General features: G+C 39.8%; 1 protein-coding gene across 2 annotated transcripts in view; it reads left to right on the top strand.

The window, feature by feature from the left end:
• The first annotated feature begins 10403 nt into the window (after positions 1 to 10403).
• The window catches only part of NOC3L (NOC3 like DNA replication regulator), a 29312-nt gene continuing 17796 nt past the window's right edge, over positions 10404 to 21919 (top strand). For both annotated transcript variants that reach the window (XR_003905666.1, XM_029932249.1), the window contains exons 1-8: positions 10404 to 10527; positions 11516 to 11723; positions 14763 to 14895; positions 15616 to 15773; positions 16393 to 16449; positions 18181 to 18311; positions 20149 to 20310; positions 20494 to 20587. Coding sequence is in view for 1 of the 2 variants with exons in the window: in XM_029932249.1 (XP_029788109.1) it covers positions 10519 to 10527; positions 11516 to 11723; positions 14763 to 14895; positions 15616 to 15773; positions 16393 to 16449; positions 18181 to 18311; positions 20149 to 20310; positions 20494 to 20587 (952 nt within the window). In the remaining variant the exon portion in view is untranslated. The remainder of the gene's footprint in view (positions 10528 to 11515; positions 11724 to 14762; positions 14896 to 15615; positions 15774 to 16392; positions 16450 to 18180; positions 18312 to 20148; positions 20311 to 20493; positions 20588 to 21919) is intronic.

Genomic DNA, 21919 nt, shown 5'->3' with positions numbered 1-21919 from the left:
ATTATAATCATCCCTCCCACACCAGAATTACCTCCTATTTCCTTCAGATCTCAGTTTAGTCATCATGGTGTCAGGAAAAGCTTTCAATGACCTCTCTGATGAGACACCAGCCCACTCTTATGATAAGTCCTAATGCTTAACACTTTGGCACTAATTACAACTAAAATTATAGAATTTGAAATTTTTACATCAATTAGTATCATTCTGTAACATCTCAGACCACACACTGAACTAGGGCAGAGTTGGTATCATTTCTTTTTTTCTCAGCCTCTGACATAGTAGCTGATATAGAGCAAGAGGCCAAATAATATTTGTTGGATAAGTAAATTAATAAAAGGATAAATGAATGAACTGAGAAGAATAAAGGTAGCAAAAGACAGTCAGATGTAAGGACAGTGCGAGAAGCTTCACAGAAGGTCTTGAAAGTCTTTGCCATTAAGAAGGAGGAAATGTTTTTTAAGTTGACTACACCTTTTCCAGGCCAAGTGCTATATATACATTAGCTCACTCACAAGTAGACACAATTATCTCTGTTTAAAATTTTTTTTATGTTTTTTATTTATTTTTGAGAGACAGAGAGAGGCAGCATGAGCAGGGGAGGGTCATAGAGAGAGGAAGACACAGAATCTGAAGCAGGCCCCAGGCTCTGAGCTAGCGAGCAGCACAGAGCCCCATGCGGGGCTCGAACCCACAAACCATGAGATCATGACCTGAGACAAACCCGGACACTTATCCGACTGAGCCACCCAGGCATCCCTATCTCTGTTTTAAACATTAGTAAACAATTCTGCCTGCCCTCCATATTTGTGCTTTTTTTCTATGTACCATCAAGGATGTGGGGATTGAATGATGTAGGAAATGAGAATATTTACCATGAACGCTGACTAGAAGACAAGTGAAAGAAGAGACAGAGTGAAAGCAAATGTTTAGCAGAATGCACATGAGATACCGATTCACACAAAAAACCATGGCCACCAAAACAGCACTTTTGACCTAAAACCAAAAGTGATCTCCTGGAAAGAGCTCACCCTTGGGATGGAGAGTAAGAATAGGCCAAAATAATATTATGTACTATACTCCTGAAATTTTATTTATTTTTAATTTAAAAAATTTTTTTAACATTTTATTGTTTGCGAGACACAGAGAGAGAGAGAGAGACAGAGCATGAGCAGGGGAGGGGCAGTGAGTGAGGGAGACACAGAATCCCAAACAGGCTCCAGGCTCTGAGCTAGCTGTCAGCACAGAGCCCGATGCAGGGCTCGAACCCATGAACCGTGAGATCATGACCTGAGCCAAAGTCGGATGCTCAACTGACTGAGCCACCCACGTGCTCCTATTTTTAATCTTTTAATGTTTGTTTAGTTTTGAGAGAGATAGAGCATAAGCAGAGGAGGGACAGAGAGAGACGAGACACAGAATTTGAAGCAGGTTCCAGACTCTCAGCTGTCAGTACAGAGCCTGATGTGGGGCTTGAACTCATGAACCACAAGATCATGACCTGAGCTGACGTTGGATGCTTAACTGACTGAGCCACCAGGTGCCCCTATAATTCTGAAATTTTTAATCTAGATGCATGGGTCTCACATTGAAGCCTTTAGGGACCAATATGGCTGATGGATATTAGACAACAAAAGTGGTGGAGAACTAAAGAATGCATGCTGAGTGTGTGCACCACCTGAAGGCATTCAAAACTTAATTAAAAATATCATGCACACACACACGCAGGCACACTGTTTAAACCAAATGCAACAATTCAAGTGGCAGAGTATAGGCCATGGACATCAGAGACTTTGTGCCTCTGTGATTGCTCTAAATTGTTGAGAAAAGAGCTGACCATGTTAAAAAAAAGAGAGAGATAACAGAAAACACCAGAAAAACTATGGTAATCAAAATTTACAACAATCAAATGAGATACATGAGTCTATACTTAGGATTCCTCTTAATTCATCAATTAAATTTAATTCAACAAACAAGTAAATATTTGATTATTTATAGATTAAAAAAATTCTCTGGTGTCAGGGGTTACAAGTTGGAAAAGTTGCCATCTCTGTACTTCATATTGACTTCTCAGTCCAGATGCTACAAAGTTTTAAAATTGGGAAATCATACGGTTACAAAATAACCTTTCTCCTCTGCATAGGAGAAAATCAGTCCCTCATACTATCCATGATTTACATCTAACCTTCATGAACATTTAGTTTTAAAAAATCATAGTGCTGTAATGTCTCATGTTCTAAAATAGCCTCTTGCCTACCTATACAAAAATCCCAAGTTCTTTAGTTCCGAGTGACAGGACAATAATTTGTGTTTGAAGTCCTGTGCCCACTCAGGTCCTAATAAAGATGCTCAATTAATGTTCATTGAACCCAACACTGATGGTTTAAAAAATATTTTAAAAAATTTATTTATTTTTGAGGGTGTGATCAGGGGAGGAGCAGAGAGAGAGAGAGGGAGACACAGAATCTGAAGCAGCCTCCAGGCTCTGAGCTGTTGGCACAGAGCCCAACGCAGGGCTCGAGCCCACAAACTGTGAGATCATGACCTGAGCTGAACTCGGACGCTCAACTAAATGAGCCACCCAGGCACCCCAGCAACACTGATGATTTTTAAATGTGTCCACAAATTATTTCATACATCTCCCTTTAAAAAGTGAACTCTCATTCCCCTATCATTAAGTGTAGTCTGAATTAAGTGACTCACTTCTAACAAACTGAATAGTGGAAATAATGACTTCCAAGATAAGATCTTTTTTTTTTTTTTTTAGAGAGGTGTAGTCAGACTTCAGGATACCTAAAGCAGGGGCTCTTAACCCTGATATACATTAAAATCACCTGAGGAACATTTATAATACCTTGATCCCTGGCTATATCCATGCCTATGAAATTAGAATTCTGGGGATGAGCCCTGTATTAGTTTGCTAGGGCACCATAACAAAGTATCAGAGCCTGGGTTGGCTCCTGATTATTTATTTATCTTCTATAATTTATTTTCTCATGATTCTGGAGGCTAGAAGTCATAGATCAAGTTGTCTGCAGGGTCGGTTTCTTCTGAAGCCTCTCTTCTTGGTTTGTAGATAGCAGTTTTTTTCCTCTTCGTTCCCTCACATGGTCCCTCTGAAACTGTATCCTAATCTCCTCTTCTTATAAGGACCCCTATTCTTAAAAGGATTAGAGTCTACCCTATGACCTCATTTGACCTCTTTAAAGAACCCATCTCTAAGTACAGTCACACTCAGAAAGTACTAGGGGTAGAATTCCAATATATGAATGGAGGGGGCACAATTCAGCCTGTAATAGGACCAAAGAATCAGTTTTATTTATTCTTTTCCTCTTTATTTTTGATGTTTATTTATTTTTGAGAGAGAGAGAGAGAGAGAGAGAGAGAGAGAGCAGAGAGGGGCTGAGAGAGAGAAAGAGAGAGGGAGACAGAGAATCTGAAGGCTCTGCACTGACAGCAGAGAACCCTATGTAGGGCTCAAACCCATGAACTGTGAGATCATGACCTGAGTGGAAGCCAGTCGCTTAGCCAGCAGAACCACCCAGGTGCCCCAAGAATCAGTCTTTTCATTTCCTGCCCCAAGTGATTCCAATGTGCGGCTATAATTAAGAGTCAGTGCTCCATGCAGGATTCTCAAACCTGGCTGAATTAAATCACCTGGGTAGCTTAAAAAGAGTAAAAAACACCAACGCTTAGGCATCACCCTCAGAGATTTGATTTTATCTGTATCTGATGGGATATTGTTAGTTTCCAAACGCTCCCACATAACTTAAATATGTAGTCAGCTTTGAACACCACTGTAAGACTCGATCTTAAAAGACATTAGAGCATTCCTCTTGTTCTCTTGGATACCTCGCTCTGCGGGAAGCCAGCTACTGTGTCATGAAGAGAGTCAAGCAGCTCTAAGGAGACATTCACATAGTTAGAAACTGAAGCTTCCTAACAGCCAGTAAGGGGCTGAGGCTTTTTGCCAAGAGTCATGTGAGCCATGTTAGAAGTTACTCCTGGAGCCCAAGTAATATCTTCAGATGAGTGCAGCCTTAACCAAAATCTAGGCTGAAACTTTCAGAACCAGAACCATCCTGCTAAGCACTCCTAAATTCCAAACTCATAGAAACTGTGTGAAATAATAAATGTTTATTGTTCTGAGTTGCTAAGTTTTAGGGTAATTTATTAAGCAGAAATAGGTAACTCATATGCCCACCAAAACTAGAATTCTATTATTGTATACACATACATCCCTACATTATGTTTCAAAGCTAGCTATTTTGGAGCCAGCCCCTTCCACTTACATCTTTCCTCTCCCTCACTTCCCATTTTTGCTACCTCCAGAAGTCACCAATTTCCCTTTTTTCTGGGTGTTAGAAGGTCCTGAATAGAATATTAAAAAGTCTCTTTTGCCCCTAATGGGCCCAAGAAAGAGATTCCTTAGGGGCAGATCTTTATCTTCTTTCTGGAGTGATAGCAGTAGGAGGAGACATTTTAGATCATCTAAGACCTCATTCTATTCATAGATATCCACTTATTTCACTTATATATCTATTTGTTCGCCCAAGTACATTTTAATACAGCACCAACCTGGAAAATGAAAAAAAGAAATCAGAAGTATGCCACGTAAAAGGTCTTCCGTGTATGTGGTAAGTCCATGAATGTATTTCTAAACTCCAGATGAAGTATAACCAGGGAGAGGACTTGAGCTTTGGTGAAGGTGTAATAGAAAATATTAGAATGAGCAGGGGCTCATTCTGGGAGGTGTAAGATGATATGCATGTTACCTTAGATGTGAGTTTCACTTCTATAGTCTTTTCCCTGCTCAGTTATACTTCCCAGCAGCTTTAGAATAGAGGTCTAGAGACAATGTGTCTTTGTTTTACAGAACATTCTTTCATAGAGAGCTCCTAGCAGAGTCTGGTACAGGGCGGGGAGTGAGGAATTGCTGCTGCTGATGTACTATCAGCAACTGTACATGACTTTGTGCATGGAATCTACTTCCCCTTTCCTGGAGATTTTGGAAAACGGTAAATAATGGCTGTGAACGACTAATACAAGAAAGAGGAAATGTCACGTCTTAGAAGTTTATCAACAAAAATCTTAAATAGAAAATAACATATATCAAACCCCCAGGAAAATCCTCTTTAAATTTCTCCTGTTCTATAATATAACAGATTAGGAAAAACAATTTAAGGCATTTGATCCCTTTTGCCGAAAAAGCACTCTCATTGATGTGACTATTATTATCTTACTAAATTTCTCACCCGGTGAAATGCTGATTTTGCTACACTATATCTAATCCTCACATTCATTAACTTTAAAACAGGGCTAATATTTCTCTCTTAAGATTTTGGAAGGTAAAATGAAATAACTTATACTTAGGGAAATATAAAAAGTGCTTAATAAGTGATAACTGTCTTAGGTTGGGGTCCCCTAATTTGACCCTGAGTCAAGTCTTATAGGTTGAATCACATGCCTCCCATCCCAAAAAGATGATAAAATCCTAATACCTGGTAGCTATGGATGATGTGACCTTATTTGGAAATAGGGGCTTTGCAGATATGGTCAAATATACATGAGATCATTAGAGTGACTCCTTAATCCGATAAGAGAAGATGGCCATGTGAAGATACAGAGATAGGGAGAATACTACGTAAGGATGGAAGCAGAAAGTGGAGTTTTCACCCACAAGCTGAAGAATTCCTAGGTCTTCTGGCTGTAACCAGAAGCATGGAATAGATTCTCCCTCAGTCTCTAAAAAGAATCAGACTGTGCCAACATCTTTATTTCTAACTTTCAGCCTCTAGAACTGTGAAAGAATTTGTTATGTCATGCAACTTGTGGCACTTTGTTGTGGCAGCCCCAAGAAACTAATACACAAGGATTTGTGTGCAAGTGTTGTTGTTATTGTTAAGTAAGCTCCATGCTCAGCGTGGAGCTCAAAACAGCGTTTGAATTCACCACCCTGAGATCAAGAGATGGATGCTTAACCAACTGAGCCACATGGGCACCCCATCAAGTGGTTGAAAGGAGTCTAATAACCACTGATATAAGGGTGGGGAAGTGAGACTGGGAAGAGAAGGACCGTGAGAAAGTGGGCTGATGAATAGGTTAGCTTTGCAAGTGGAGTTCATTCCTTTTATGGATCTCTGGGAGACAATGTGGAAGATGCCTCAGAGTCATCCTACCTCTGAGGAATGAGGGTATTGGCATATTGATTAGCATAAATATTGGTGTATCGGCTTTCAATGGCTGTTATGACAAACTGTCACAACTTTGGTAGTTCAAAACAACAGACATTTATTTTATTTTAAATATTTTTTAAAGAAATCTCTACATCTATTGTGGGGCCCCAACTCACAATCCCGAGATCAAGAGTTCCATGTTCTACTGAGCCAGCCAGGCATTCATAGAAATTCATTCTCTCCATGTCTGTAGGTCAGAAATCATCATCACTGGAATCAAGCTGTCGGCAAGGGTGTACTGCCTCCAGAGGACGTAGGGGAGAATCTGTCCCCTTTCTGGTGGCTGGGGCATTTCTTAACTTGTGGCTACATCACTACAATCTCTGTAGTTCCACTGCCTCTTCCTCTTCTGCCTGTGTGAAATCTCCCTCCTCCTATTTCATATAGAGACATGTGATTCCATTTAGGGTCTACTTGTATAGTGTAGGATAATCTCCCCATCTCAAGATCCTTAATTACACCTCTGGCATGTAAGATACTATTCACAGGTTTCAGGGATTAGGGCCTGATATCTTTGGAGGACATTTTTTCGCCTACCACAAGTGTTAAATTTATCCTTCAACTTCAACTTGTTACTGGCTGAAGGCTGCTCTCAGGTGAATTCCTTGACACTTCTGGCCTGGTTTGCGGGGGTGTGTGAAAATCTTCAGGTGAAAAGTTGCAAGCACTTTTAGAGGACTGTTTTCCTGCATGTGTGTAATAAGAAGTGCTGAGAGGATGTTGATGGGACACCAACAACATCTGCTATTTCTTTTATTTTTTGGTATTATTTTGTCTTTTAACAATTTTAATTGCATAATTAATCATTAGTTGTAATTAGGGTTATTAGCTACTTTAACATAATTTCCTGATGGACAATATTAATTGTTTGCATTACCCATGTGGTCTTGCTTAGAAAATATTACCCATCTATCTGAACTTTGTCCTTTCTACAAGGGTCCATTTAAGTATACATTGTTTTGCCATTTCTTCCCAAGCTTTCCTTTCTCTTTTACCATCTATACAATCTCTTCTATTAATCTCTATTTGGTCATGCGTAACTATCTTTCTCAACTATACATACATTTTTCTCAACTACATTTTGACATTGATGAAAGTAGAGGCCATGACATATATTTTCAGATTCTTGATGCCTGAATTTTGGAGATTTATATTTATAACCTGGCAGCATTTAGTAATTTCTCATAAGGAAATAGGACACATCTACTTTGAGCCTATTATGTGCTTTTAGTTTCTTCAAGGTCCCTTGTTACATCTTAGATGAATTATCTAAGAACATCAGAATTATCTGGAACACCCGAAGCCTTATTGTTCCATGCCCATGTAGTGACATTTTTCAAGCCAGTTTGTTTATAGGAAATGGCTAAGAATGCCCTTGGCTTGTGTCCCATGATCTCTGGAATATTGGGATTCTAGCTGTAGGTAAATGAACAAAATAGGGAATATTTGATGGAATAGGCACAAGTGAAAACAATAGTTTGGACATGCTAATTTGAAGTTCCATGGTTACTATGTGGAGATGTCCATAAGGAGGCAGCTATAACGCTGAAGCTTGGAAGGAGAGATATGGACTAGACAAATGATTTGGAAATCTTTTTGCAATATGTAGAGGGATGAGATCACACTGAAAGAGCAAGTAGAGTGAGAAGTAGAAAAGTGAACCAGGAGCAGAACCCTGAGAATCACTTACATTAAAAAGGCATGAGGAAGAAGGAATGGAGGTGGGACAAGAACCTGGGGAAGAGGCCATTGGAGAGCCATGGCCATTGACACATTGTAGTGTGAAGAAGGAGAAATGTGTAGCATCAAAGGCAGTGTTAAAAAAGGTTAAGGGTCGCCTGGGTGGGTCAGTTGGTTAAGCATTCGACTTTGGCTCAGGTCATGATCTCAGGGCTTGTGAGTTCGAGCCTCCTGTCGGGCTCTGTGCTGACAGCTCAGAGCCTGGAGCCTGCCTCTGATTCTGTGGGTCCCTCTCTCTCTGCCCCTCCCCTGCTTGCGCTCTCTCAAAAATAAACAAACATTTAAAAAGTTTTTTTAAAGGTTAAAAAAGGTAAAAAGAAGTGATATAGTTTATTGCACACTTAAGAAAGAAAAACAACAATTTGGAGGTTCTTGGTGACCCTAATGAGAGCAGTTTCAGTGGAATGTTATGGGCAGATCCAGATGGGTTCTTAACAGACTGCTCATAAGGGCTCACAGGAATCTCTGAGTACAATCCCTGTAAAACTAGTTTGGGGTAGCCCAGTGACCTCCCTTAGCCCAAGTGTCCAGTATATCTCTGAAAATCCAGGAGGATCTAGAATCCAAATTGAGTTCAGCAGTGGGTTGAGCTAATGGTAAATGACAAACCTGAAGACTATATTGTGAAATTGTGAAACCATTAAGATTAAACTAGTAGGAATCATGTAAGCTTCCATTTTCAAGTTTGTATAAAAATAATAGCTTGCTCAAATTCCAGATTGGAGGGATTTAGCTTGGCAATAATTACTTAAAACTGGTCTAGGGATTCAAGTTGATTATAAACTTAAAATGGGCCAGGCATATGATTTAATTCTTAAAAAATCTAGCATAGACTTGGGCTGTAATAATAGAGGAAATGGAGACATCAGAAATCTAGATTTTTGGAAATAAGGACAAGCCGGGAAGGAGGGAAATGAATCTGCAATTAAGTTAAAAGGAGATAGTCTGGGGTGCCTGGGTGGCTCAGTCAGTTGAGCATCTACTCTTGATTTTGGCTCAGGTCATGATCCTAGGATCATGGGATCAAGTCTCAGATCAGGTTCTGCACTAGGTGTGAAGCCTGCTTGAAATTCTCTTTCTCCCTCTCTAAAAAAATATAGAAACAGAAAAAAAAAAGAGATAAGTCATTAGGAAAAAAAATATAGAAGGATCTGAATATGTTAATAGGTTGAGGGGAAGAATCTAGTGGAGGGGGAACTGAGAGAGAAGGGATAATTGGTGATACAGGAGCCTGATGAAGTTGGGAGAAGCTGGTTTTGTACCTAAATGGGGATGCCTCACCCTTGGAGAGACTGGTGGAAGGCTGGAAGGCTGGGAGTGATCAGAGATAGACTGCGGTGTTTGGGAAGGAATTCGGGCACTTGGGAAGAACACAGGCTAATGTTTTCAATTTGCTTGATGAAGTAATACTCCAGTGGGACAGGCTCTGCTGTTTCTGAGAGTGTGTGTGGAAGGAGAGCGCACAAGGGGGAAAACTGGTGAACTTGGAAGGGAGGGAAAGAATTCCAGATAGAATGGGATTCTTGGTCTCTGATCCAAGAAATTGGGATCCAGAAATTGGCAGGTTTCTTCTGTTTCTTTAGCACCACCATCCACCAGGGAGCTCAGACTTCTGAGCCTCTCCTTGCTTTTCCCACCTGGGTTAGGACTGCAGAGCTTGGACTTTGTTGAGATGTTGCTCAGACTTTATTCCTTTAAAAAATAAGCTGAAGTGGAATTCTTTAATTTATCCAGAAAAAAAAGTCTTTGAGAGATGAACATTCTGGAAAACATATTCTTGCAATACATAAATATTCCTGTTAGAATCAATGACTGTTGGAACAAGCAGACAGTAAATTTATGCAGAGTTGTAAAATATGGAAATACAGTCTCACGGATATACCTCTCTATCAGACAGTGGTTGAAATGAAAGCAATAAATGTTTGAAGATAAAACATCAAGAATTCGTGACTTTTGAGTTCTGTATGGTCATGAGAAGTCATTCACCATTCTACAAGCGCGCCCAGAGAAAACGTCGAGGGGCGGGCATTGCCCAAGAGGAATACGGCTTTTTCGACGCTCAAGCCTTGACGGAAGATAAACTGCACAAGTTAGTATCTATGACAGAAGGACGAGATAGGCCTCACGAGGGTGACACAACGTGCAGTAAGGTGATTAATAAAAATCAAGCGCTTTCGTTCTGAAGGGTGGAGCCCGACTCCTCCATCAGTGGAAAGGAAATCTGGCGAGAAGACAAGAATCACAGACCTTGCGAAGTTCCCCCGGGGCCACCCGCCTTCCGTCAGCGCGTCTCTCAGGGACACTACGTGTTCACGCGCGCGCTTGCCGGCGCGCCACCTGCTGGGCGCCCGGAGAAGGCGCACGGCCGACCCTGGGTGCGGAAGTCCCGCCCCGATTTCCGGAGGCGGAGGATGGGGAGGGGCCAGTGGTAGCTTCCGCCTTGTTCTGTGTCCGGGCTTGGGCACATGTGTTACCATTTTGGGGTTTAAGGGTTACATTTATTCTTGGTGAAACTGTAGGACCGGGACTCCCTTTATATTTAAGGATGAAGGCGGTAAGTGTCCTAAGCTCGGTCTCCGGGGCTTAGAGCTCTTTTGGCTGACAGTCGCTGGTGATGTAGTTTTGGCGCGGGTTTTTGCTCCTGTATTCGGGGCGGTAGCCTAGATTGGGGGCTCCCTTCTGGTTCTGTTTGGGGTCATCTGCCTGGCCCTTAGATCTGGTGCTTCCTTCGTGCCCACTGTGCGCGTGGTTGGCTTCAGGGGGCCGCGATGAGACAAGCACGTAGTCTTGTTTCTGTGGAGTGTCTGACATTAAAAGTTCTTTCAGACTATCTTTCCAACCCGTTATTATTTTTTTTTATTTTTTAATGTTTTATTTATTTTTGATACAGACAGAGACAGAGCATGAGAGGGGGAGGGGCAGAGAGAGAAGGAGACACAGAACCGGAAGCAGGCTCCAGGCTCTGAGCTAGCTGTCAGCACAGAGCCCGACGCGGGGCTTGAACCCACGAACGTGAGATCTGACCTGAGCCGAAGTCGGAGGCTCAACCGACTGAGCCACCCAGGCGCCCCTCCAATCCCTTATTTTACAGATTTCAAAAAGGGTCCTGCTCTCAGTGAGTTTTTAATGTGTGTTATGGGACTCGACATGAGTCAGTTTATTTCCCTAAAGGGTAAGGAGTTAGGAAAGTAAGTGATTTGCCCCGGTTCTCACAGAAAATGAGGGCTGAGATTTGGGTTTATGAATAAGGGGTTACCAGCAAATGTTGGAATCCAAAGACCCAAATTCTGTTTTTCCCTTTTTAATTTAGGGGGTCTTTGACAAGTCATATAATCTCAGCCTTAGCTTCTTCATCAGTGATTTGGCGGTAACAGCAATCACTCCTTAACTAGGCTTTCGAAGGGAATACATATGTTGGAGAACTTTGCAAAGAGTTAACCGATCTGTGAATGACACTTTTATTTTAAAGATAGCATTTTGCTGTGAGTATGCGATTTAATTTCTGGGTGTGCAGTACTTTTGTTCCTGTTACTGTTTTCTAGAGAAGAAATAAAAAACAGATCCCAAGCTTTCGGAAGTTGCTAAAAACTAGTAAAGTGAAACTTGAAAACAAGCTAAAAAATAAGCAATTTAAACAACAAAGCACTCTCAAGAAGTACCGAAAGGAACAGAGGAAACTAAGGCAAGCTGTAAAAGATGCTGTGTCTAAGAAACCGATTCCACTGGAAGACCCAAGGGAAAAACGACCAGGTAATTGTGAAAGTATTTGTGTACTGTAGTTTCTATTGATTTTTTAAAAAATTAAATAATTTGTTTTAATGTTGATTTATATATTTTAAGTGAGAAAGAGAGCACAAGCAAGGGAGGGGCAGAGAGACAGAGACTGAATCTGAAACAGGCTCCTTGCTCTAAGCTGTCAGCACAGAGCTGGTTGGGGGCCTGAACCCACAAGCTGTGAGATCATAATCTGAGTCAGTTAGATGCTCAATCGACTGAACCACCCAGTCGCCCCACCATTGACTTTTTTTCCTAAAATGTTCTTCATAAAACAACATTGCTTTCTAGTAATTACTGTTGTTTTCAGATCTTCCTAAGAGTAAATAAGGATAATGGTCCCATATGCTTCATTACAGTCCATTTGAGAAAACATTTCAGTATAGTATTTGTTGTGAGAGGGAGCTAGTCTCTGCTTTTAGTTTGTCTAGAAGGGAGATCTGAAGATAGAATACTTGAGAAAACAAACGGAGATTAGCTGTGTAAATAAATGTTGGGGAGCATGCCAGTGCTGCCACTTTCCTATTCCCTTAGCAGTTAGCTCAGGTAAGAACATAGCTTTTCTCTGGGGCATTCTTCACAGTGCTGCTAAAGTTCACTTTTTCTAAACCTGTGGCTTTCTTTTCATTTGGAAACTTGGAGTGGAAGTGAACTGTAACTGTCAGGGTTATTCTTTTGTGAAACTATCGAAGAACTCCCAAGTACTTAAAACAGGTAAGGAACACGGCCATTTTGAGTCAGACCAGTTGATCTACAGTGTTTCTGGTACTTTCAGAGTATTCATATTTGAGCGTACCTGGCTAGGCAGTGTTCTCATGTACATCTACATCTCATTCTCTTAATCCTCACCTGTTTAGTTTGATCCCTTGGCTACATATCATTGTTATGTATAAAAGGTCATTGGGCTGGAAGTCAGGAAACTGGGGTTTCTCTCTCTCTCTCTCTCTTTTGAAGATTTTATTTTTAAGTAATCTCTATACCCAACGTAGGGCTGAAACTCAAAACCCCAAGATTAAGAGTCCCATGCTCCCCTGACTGAGCCAGCCAGGTGCCCCTGGGGTTTTTCTAAATTTTGTTACTAGGAAAGTGGCCTAAGTTGGTCACTTAATCTCCAGGTGCTTCATCTGTTTAAAAATAAATAAAACAAACAGTGGTTGAGTTGGATGCTTTTTAGGATCTCTTCTATCTAAATTTCAGTAGAATTTTGAAAGTGTGTTAATAATTACATATAAAAAGCAAAATATTCATTTTTACGTGTTGAGCATCTAAATGAAGTCTGTCAGACAGTTGGGTTTCAGAGTATACGGTTCACATGAACTGCCTGAGCTGGAGAGAATAGCTTTGGAAACTATCTGTATAAAGATGGTGATTGAAGACTTGGGTAAAATCACTGTGAAGACTGTGTGGCATGAGAACAAGAGAACCCAGAAAGAATTTTAAGGAACCTCAGCATTTATTAAAAAAATTTTTTTTAGTGTTTTCATTTATTATTGAGACAGAAACAGAGCATGAGTCCGGAAGGGGCAGAGAGCGAGGAGACATAGAATCTGAAGCAGGCTCCAGGCTCTGAGCTGTCAGCACAGAGCCTGACACGGGGCTCAAACCCACGAACCATGAGATCATGGCCTGAGCTGAAGTCGGCCGCTTAACCGACTGAGCCACCCAGGCGCCCCAAGGAAGCCCAGCATTTAAGAAATGGAGGAGGGATGCCTGGGTGGCTCAGTCGCTTACACGTCCACTTAGGTCATGATGTTGTGGTTCATAACTTTGAGCCTCCTGACGGGCTCTGTGCTGACAGTCTGGAGCCTGAAGGCTGCTTCAGATTCTGTGTCTCCCTCTCTCTCTGCTCCTCCTCTGCTCACACTCTTGTTTCTCTCTCTCTCAAAAATAAACATTAAAAAAAGTAAAAAAAAAAATAGTGGAGAAATAAAACCTATAATGGATTTGAGGAGGAGCCAGAGAATTAGGAAGGAAACTAGAACTGTACTGTGTCTTAGAAATCAGAAGGAGAGTTTCGAGAAGGAAAGTCTTTGTGTTCCAACACGAAGTAGTCTACAGATAGTTAATTAAAAAAAATAAGGTGAAAAGTAGTGTGTAACGATATTTTCACTTAATTGTAATTATAGGCTATCGTCATGTGTATGAGATGCATACAGCATTTGAATAATAAATAAAATACATATTTATAAACTCATTCACTATCACAGAATACTATTTTAAGGAAATATGTGGATATACAGTTAGGAATTCAGCCTATGATTATATTTGAAAAAATTTGCCAAGAATATATTGCCAAGCATGTTCATTGCAACATTATTAGTAATAGCAAACAAATAAATAAAAATGCCGCCATGATCAAAAATGGAAAATGTTCTTTGACAAGAAATTGTTAAATGACGTAGATGTTTACCTATGGTGAAATACTATACAGCTGTTAAGACTGAGCTTTATTCTATCTATGTGACCTGCCTAATCTATGCAGCAAAGTTAGATTGACAAATTGCCAACTGGAATATGACTTCATCATCTTGAAAATGCTGATTTAAGAAGTTAACAGATGAGAGACTTTGAAGGGCTAAGGGGGAGAGTGCTTCAATGATAGAATAAGGCAGGAGAAAGCAAGAAGGTCTGAGATGTGGCCTGTGGATGGGGTGGCTGAAGTGGGCTAGAAGTGAAAGTCCTTGGGAATCAGAGGGAGGGAATGGCCGACTCATTGGTTCTCACATGGTCTGAAAGACATTGCAGAAGGTGTGGAGGCATTTTAATTTTTGGTTGTTACAGTGGCCTGGGGAAGCTCCTGACATTTAGATTTCAGGGATTGGAGATGCTAGCATTTTCCTAGCTCGGGATACCCCAGTAACACAAAGAACCATCCTGCCTACCGCGTCATCAGTGCTTCCATTTAGAAACCCTGGACTAAGGGACTAGAACAGCGTGACTTTCCCTTTTGTTGATACAAAAATGCAGAATTCTATACGTCTAATACTTGTTTCTGATTTTGTTGTATTGGAACAGGTAAAAGGATTGAGAGGGAAGAGGAGGAAGAAGAGGAAGCCCTTCCTTTAGACATGATGGATGAAGATGACTTACAGTTAATGAGAGACTTAGGGCAAAGAGCATCTTTTCTAACAAGAGATCTTTCTTCTAGGTAATACTTCATTTAGATTATAATCGTTCATGTCCTTTTAGTGTTGAAAACTTAGTTCTGGATTTTACGTAGGTGGTTAATGCAAGATATTCAGCTTAGAACACCGTGTTTGCAAAGAGTAAACCTTGTGACCCGGTGTATTTCCTAAACAAAGGAAGTTTATGAATAAAACAAACTAGTTTTATTTAGTGTACATCTTTATTTGAGTTTGAATAGTGAAATAGGGTGCCCTGGGGAAGAATGCAACTTTGTTTGGGGAATTGACAGAATGGCTGTGATCTCAATCCTTGTTACCCTTTTAGGTATGATTTTCATTTACAGAGGAAACTGATGCTTCCTGCAATCACAAGCAATGGATCTGAAATTTAAACTTAGATATTTCTAACTCCTCTAAGTCCATGTTATAGTCTAAAGGTTTTTGGGAAAGTAAAATGGCACCATATCACCCTTGGCTCTGTGGAATAGTCTTCAGAAAGAATCTGCTATAACTTTAACCTGTTTAAGGGGAAACTAGGTGCAGCCATAGTTTGAGTCTCTGACAGACTGTACAGTTCATTTACTCGTTTACTATTTAAGTGCCTGCTATGTGCCTGGCCTAAGTGCTAATATCTATCAATATACCTATTAGAGGTGCGGCTAGTAGTTTATTTTTCTGTACTTTTCAAATGCTATGTCTCTAGATTCCATTTATACATTAAAGCTGGATTTTTTTTTCTGCAGTGAGCCTGTTCATGCCAAGAAACGAAAGCATGAGAGTGTTATAGAAAAATATGAAAAAATACCAAGAACTCTGCAAACTGCACCAGAGAAGGAACTGATTCACTTGCTTCCTATCAAGGATAAAAGTGGTATAATCCCACAGACCAGGGAGAAGCCAGGTGAATCTGATTAGCCAGTAGATTAGTAAAAATTTTAGCTGCTTATTAATCACACATTTTTTTGACTCAAGATTTAATTTTATTTTTACTTTCACCCATACCTACATAATAATACCTATATAATAATACCTACATAATAATAGCTGCAATTAGTCATGTACAAGTGTGATGATTCTGGCCAGAAATATAGATGGTTACCTCAGATGTCTGTTGTACCATGAGTATAGCTGAAGCTACTAATGTTGAGGTGATTTTTCTTCCCACAGTTTTTTTTTTCCACCAAATACTATTGTTTCTAAAATTAGAGCATAATAGTCATCCAATTTTAGCCTTTTTAAAAAATATGTATCTTTTTTCTTATGAAATAAAACATAGGAAAATCTAGAAATCAAAGTTGAAAACTTGTGTGGTTTATCACAAAAAACACACCCATAAAACTACCATCCAGGCAAGAAATAAATCCTGCCAGCACCCAGAACCTTCCTTTGTGCTCCCCTAAATCACTAATTGTTCCCTCCTCACTAAAGAAACTATTCTCCAGTTTTATGGTAATCTTTCCTTTGTAGTTTTATCGTTGAAATACATAGTCACATTTTTAATACACGTATTTTCCATGTAGTTATTGACAGCAACCAAGATGAAGAGGATGATGAAAAAGAGACTGAACTTGAGGAAGGTAATGATCTATCTTTATAATTACTAAATTGTTAATTGAGAAATATAGTTTTTTGCTTAATAGTAAATATGATTCAATTTTAGATAAAGTCTGAGACTGCATTTCTTTTTTTTTTTTCCCCTGAGACTGCATTTTAGAGTACTGGTCATTTCAAAGTTATTGTGAACATTTTCCCACATGTTGAAAGTTTCACCTTGTGGAATTTGATCCTTTGTTGCTCTTTATTATGGAAAGTTTTATGCAGTTATGTTTGTAATGTCTAGGCATGCATGAAGAGTCTCATAAATTATTATTTGAATTCTTTTTAATTTCAAGTGAAAGCCCTGCCTATAAATAATTATGAACTTTTAGCCTCAAATTAAAAATGATTCTGTGGTATGAAATCATTTCACTTCTTTCTTAGAGCAATTATCCTTACATATGTCTGTTTTAGGTCTTTGAGTATGAGTTTCTAATAGTTAAGACCGTTGCAATCAAAATCAGACTGAAAGAACGTACTTTATTGTTTGAAATTCTCTTTGTTTGGAATTTGTGATAGAACAAGCTGGTTAAATTTTACCTTTCCTTAGCAAACCTCATTAATTGTGTAAAGGAGAGTACAGGTCAACTATTCAACATTTCAGCACCCTTCAGAGGGTTACAGCTTATGCTTGTGTGTTCAATCTAGTTTCCTAGGAATTTCTTTTCTTAAGGTGGATATATTTTCTGTAGGGCAGAGGACTGTATAGAATTGAAAACAAGGCTATGCTTTCTAAATTTTCTTTTATTTTTAATTAATATTTTTTTAGAGAGAGTACAAGCAGGGGAGGGGGCAGAGGGAGAGAGAAGGAGTCTTAAGCAGGCTCCATGCTCAGTGCAGAGTGCAACAGGGACTTGGTCCCATGAAATCAAGAGTTGGACGCTCAACTGACTGAGCCGCCCAGGTGTCCTTCTGTACTTAAAAAAACAAAACAAAACAAAACAAAACTAAATCCAGTTTCTTTTTCCGTTAATTAATAGGAATTCTTCATAGTAGTTAAGAATATGGGTTCTCACGGGCTCCTGGGTGGCTCAGTCAGTTAAGTGTCTGACTTCAGCTCAGGTCATGATCTCATGGCTCTGTGTTGACAGCTTGGAGTGTGGAGTCTGCTTCAGATTCTGTGTCTCCATCTCTCTCTCTTTCTCTCCTCCCCTCACTCAGTCATGCTCTATCTCTCCTTGAAAAACAAACAAAAACAAAAAACCCCAAAAAAACCCAACAGAATATGGGCTGTCGAGTCAGACCACTGGGTTTGAATTTCGTTTCTGTCAGGCTTATGAGTATAAGCAAGTTATTGTCCCTTTGCCTCATTTTCTATGGACAAAATGGGTAGGCTGCCTCATAAACTGTTTTTAAAGTTTGTTTATTTTGAGAGAGCAAGAGAGACAGAGCATGTGTGGGGAAGGGGCAGAGAGAGGGGGAAAGAAAGAATATCAAGCCGGCTCTACAGTGCAGAGCCAGACATGAGGCTCAAACTCCCAAACCATGAGATCATGACCTGAGCTGAAACCAAGGGTTGGATGCTTAACCGATTGAGCCACCCAGGCGCCCCGCCTCGTAGCGTTTTTGAGAGGATGTGTAGTAATCTTGGCCCATGGCAAGTGTCTAATCAAAGTTGTCATTATGTATTACTATAAGAAAATTATTCTGTTGATTAACTTTCTTGAATACTTGAAAGTAAATGTTTAAGAGGGAAACCTAATTTGTTCCAGAGATCATTGAGGATCCCATTCGAGAACTGACATTAGAGGAACATTTAATTGAGAGAAGGAAGAAACTACAGGAGAAGAAAATGCATATTGCAGCCTTGGCATCTGCCATATTATCAGACCCAGAAAGTAATGTAAGTAGTGCTCGTTTCTTTGGGCTTTTCATATTAGCTATGGCGTAAATATCTAATATTTTAAGATTCCTTTATTACTTGTAAGCGCACTCAAGAAAGGAAAGCATTAAAACACAGTGACTAATGGGGTGCCTGTTTGGCTCAGTCAGTTAAGTGTCCGACTGGCTCAGGCCGTAATCTCACGGTCTGTGAGTTGAAGGCCTGTGTTGGGCTCTGTGCTAACAGCTTAGAGCCTGGAGCCTGCTTCAGATTCTATGGTCTCCCTCTCTTTCTACCCATCCCTTGCTCATTCTCGCTTGCTCTCTCTCTCTCGCTCTCTCTCCCCCTGTAAAAAATAAACATAAAAACAAAACAAAAACCAAAAAACCCCAGAGGGCTGAGTGAGGTAGAATAAGAATAGGCAGAACTTTAGACCAATCCTACATCTGAACTTAATTTTTTCTGTAATCTTAGAAAAGTCACAAACTCTGAGTCTTATTTCCTCATCTCTTAATGAAGATATTGGATTTAATATTGTAACTTTGGAAGTGGTAAGTGTAACAATTGGACGAGGGAGAAGGAACCTACTTGCACATTTGCTTGACTGATTGGTAGAATTTGTATTAAGGAACATGCTACACAGAAGTCCGTGAGATTAGTTTAGGAGTACTTGCAAGTAGAAAATCGGTTCAGTGAAATAGACCAGAGAGTTCTAATGAATTACCATGGGCCATGGGAACAGTCGTGACGATTGTCATAGTTATAACATGTGGACTCAAGAAACCTTGAGTACTATCTGTTAGACTTTGGGTAAATCGTTTTACCCAAGACCCATTTTTTTAATCTCTAAAAAGAAGATGGTACCTATTTTAAAACTTTGTTGTGAGGGTTAAATAATCAAACATATATGAAGTCTTGTAAAGTGGTATTGTTACTCCTGTTATATTGGAGTCCCCAACATCCTACTGTGAATATATTTGTTTATTGAACAATAGATTATTTACATTTGTAGCAAAAGAGGTTCATCTGGTTACATTCTGGAGTAGTACTTGTTCCTCCTTAACAAAGTGAGAGGAAGACCTGGAGCAGAATGGGGAGGGGAAATTTGGATTATTCTCACCTGCATTCTCTCATTTCATTATTATAAGACCATAAAGACAAACTGTTGATCTTATTTTATAGCTGAAAAATTGCACCTTAAAAAATTGAAGTGATTTTGTTACAGTTTTAAGAGTCGCTGGATTGGAACCTGGGTTTTCCAGGTCTGGAGCCTCAGGCTCACACGGTTAGGGACAACAGGTAGGTGGTAGCATATGTACCTTACTCCCTGCCGTGGCAGATGTGCTAACCAAGCAGTGTTGCTTGTCGAGGTACCCAGCAGGCAGTCGGAGTTTAGCAAAGCAAGCACATTCATTGAAACCAAGTTTTTACTTCCGCCTCACTTCATACAAATGATTTTTGAATGAGTCTTGTTGAAGCTAAAGTTCCTGTGGAAACATGATCTTTAATTCCTGATTCATTTGTGTATATGTGATTAATATATTTGGTGTATATAACATTTTAATTTATTTCAAAAAGTGTTTTTGGGGAAACAGGACATAGGCTTTAAGAAAACCCAGTGAAGGAATTTCAAAGAATAGGTAAATGTCTGTCTCTTCTGATTACTTAACAGAAGTATGGTTTAGCTTTAGTGATTTATCTTTTGGTAACGTGAGCAGTATCGGCAGTTGTGTATGGCTTGACTAGACCCCATGAGTCATTGTGTGGATTCCACTTGTGCCAGACGTGAGGCTGTCGCCTTTTGTTCATAATGGTTTTGTCATGGTTTCTCTGGCCTTATAAGTTATTTCTTTAACAGATTAAAAAATTGAAAGAATTACGTTCCATGCTGATGGAACAGGATCCTGATGTGGCTGTTACTGTTCGGAAATTGGTGATCGTTTCCCTGATGGAGTTATTTAAAGATATTACTCCTTCATATAAAATACGGCCCCTCACGGAGGCAGAAAAATCTACCAAGGTAATGCTGGATACAATTACTACATAAAATAGGCTGGACATTTTGGAGAGCTAGCAATGGGAGAAATAGTAGGTGTTTTTGTTTATTTTATAGAACTGGGTACATACTAGGCATTCACATTTTGTGCTAACTTAAGGATTTTAATATCCTGATTTTAAAAAATGGTCTTTTTGGTCTTTTTAGATACGCAAAGAAACCCAAAAGTTAAGAGAATTTGAAGAAGGCCTGGTTAGCCAATATAAATTTTATTTGGAAAATCTGGAACAAATGATTAAAGGTACATTAAACATATCTTTAAAGTATGTAGCATACTGAGTTTTAGTCAGGAAGGTGAGTTCTATATTCTTTGCTCTGTAATGAGAGTCAGTATAGTGTATTGTCAAGAGCAGAGTCTAGAGTCTAACTTCTTAGGTTCAAATCCAGGCTCACCACGTATTACCCATGTGGTGGACAAATCATTTAATCTCTCTGTGCTTCTGTTTTTCTGCTTATAAAATGGGAATAATAGTACTTACTTCACAGGCTTGTTGTGGGAAGTAATTTATAAATAAAAGGGGCTTCAAACTGGGCCTGGCCTGTATATAGCCACTGTATTTGATCAACTATTAGTGTTACTATTGCTGCAGTCCTTTCCCTAGTAAATAGTTAATAGGTTTCTTGAATTTGTGAATGGTTGGAATTTATTCTGCAGGTTTTTAAGTGGAGAGGGTAGTTAGGGGAGAAGGATGACTTGAAGTGGATGAAATTAGTGCCTTGGAAATGGACTTAGAAGTCCATCATATTGGATGATAAACTCTTCCCTCAAATCCTTATTCTCTTTCTCTTCAGAAAAGGAGGGGCATAGGAAAAATTGGAGCATAAATGGAGAAGGAATTCCGTTGCCTGGGCCAGGTGCTTTCACTTGACTCAGTTGGGCTCTTTCCTCAATGCTGGGCCTACAGGTCACCTGATGCGGTCTCGGCTGGAACAGGACTACTGAATGCTGTTGGCCCAGTGAGGGCAAGAGGGAGTGTAGTGGAAGTAGGGGTGGGTGCCATAGATGTGGCTTCTGTGCTCTGGCATCCCAGCTGGAGCCTACTTAATAGTGTACATTGTAAGGCCTGGGAACTTTGTGTAGGCCCGCATTGTCCAATGGAAATGAGACACATCTGTCATTTAAAAAAATGTGTAACCGTACTTAAAAATAAAAGCTGTATGTGACCACACTAAAGAAAAAAGTAATAAACAATGAAATTACTATGTATATATTCAAATCATTTCAACATGTAGTCAATTAAAATAATTTTTTTGTGAAGATTATTTTGAGAGAGAGTGCATGAGTGGGAGAGGGGCAGAGGGAAGGTGAGAGAGAGAATCCCAAGGCGCTGACAGGCGCGGTCAGCACAGAGGGGCTCCAACTCATGAATTGTGAGATCATGACCTGAGCTGAAACCCAGAGTTGGATGCTTAACTGATTAAGCCACTGAGGTGTCCCCAACATGTAATAAATTTTAAAAATTAGTAAGGTATCTTACATTCTTTTTTTGGTATTACGTTCAAAATCTGGTGCATATCTCACACAGCACGTCTGAATTTGGATTAGCCACATTTCAAGTACTCCATTGTGACT

Source organism: Suricata suricatta, chromosome 2, assembly GCF_006229205.1.
Source record: "Suricata suricatta isolate VVHF042 chromosome 2, meerkat_22Aug2017_6uvM2_HiC, whole genome shotgun sequence".
NCBI lineage: Eukaryota > Metazoa > Chordata > Mammalia > Carnivora > Herpestidae > Suricata > Suricata suricatta.
This window is presented reverse-complemented; position numbering and strand designations above follow the sequence as displayed.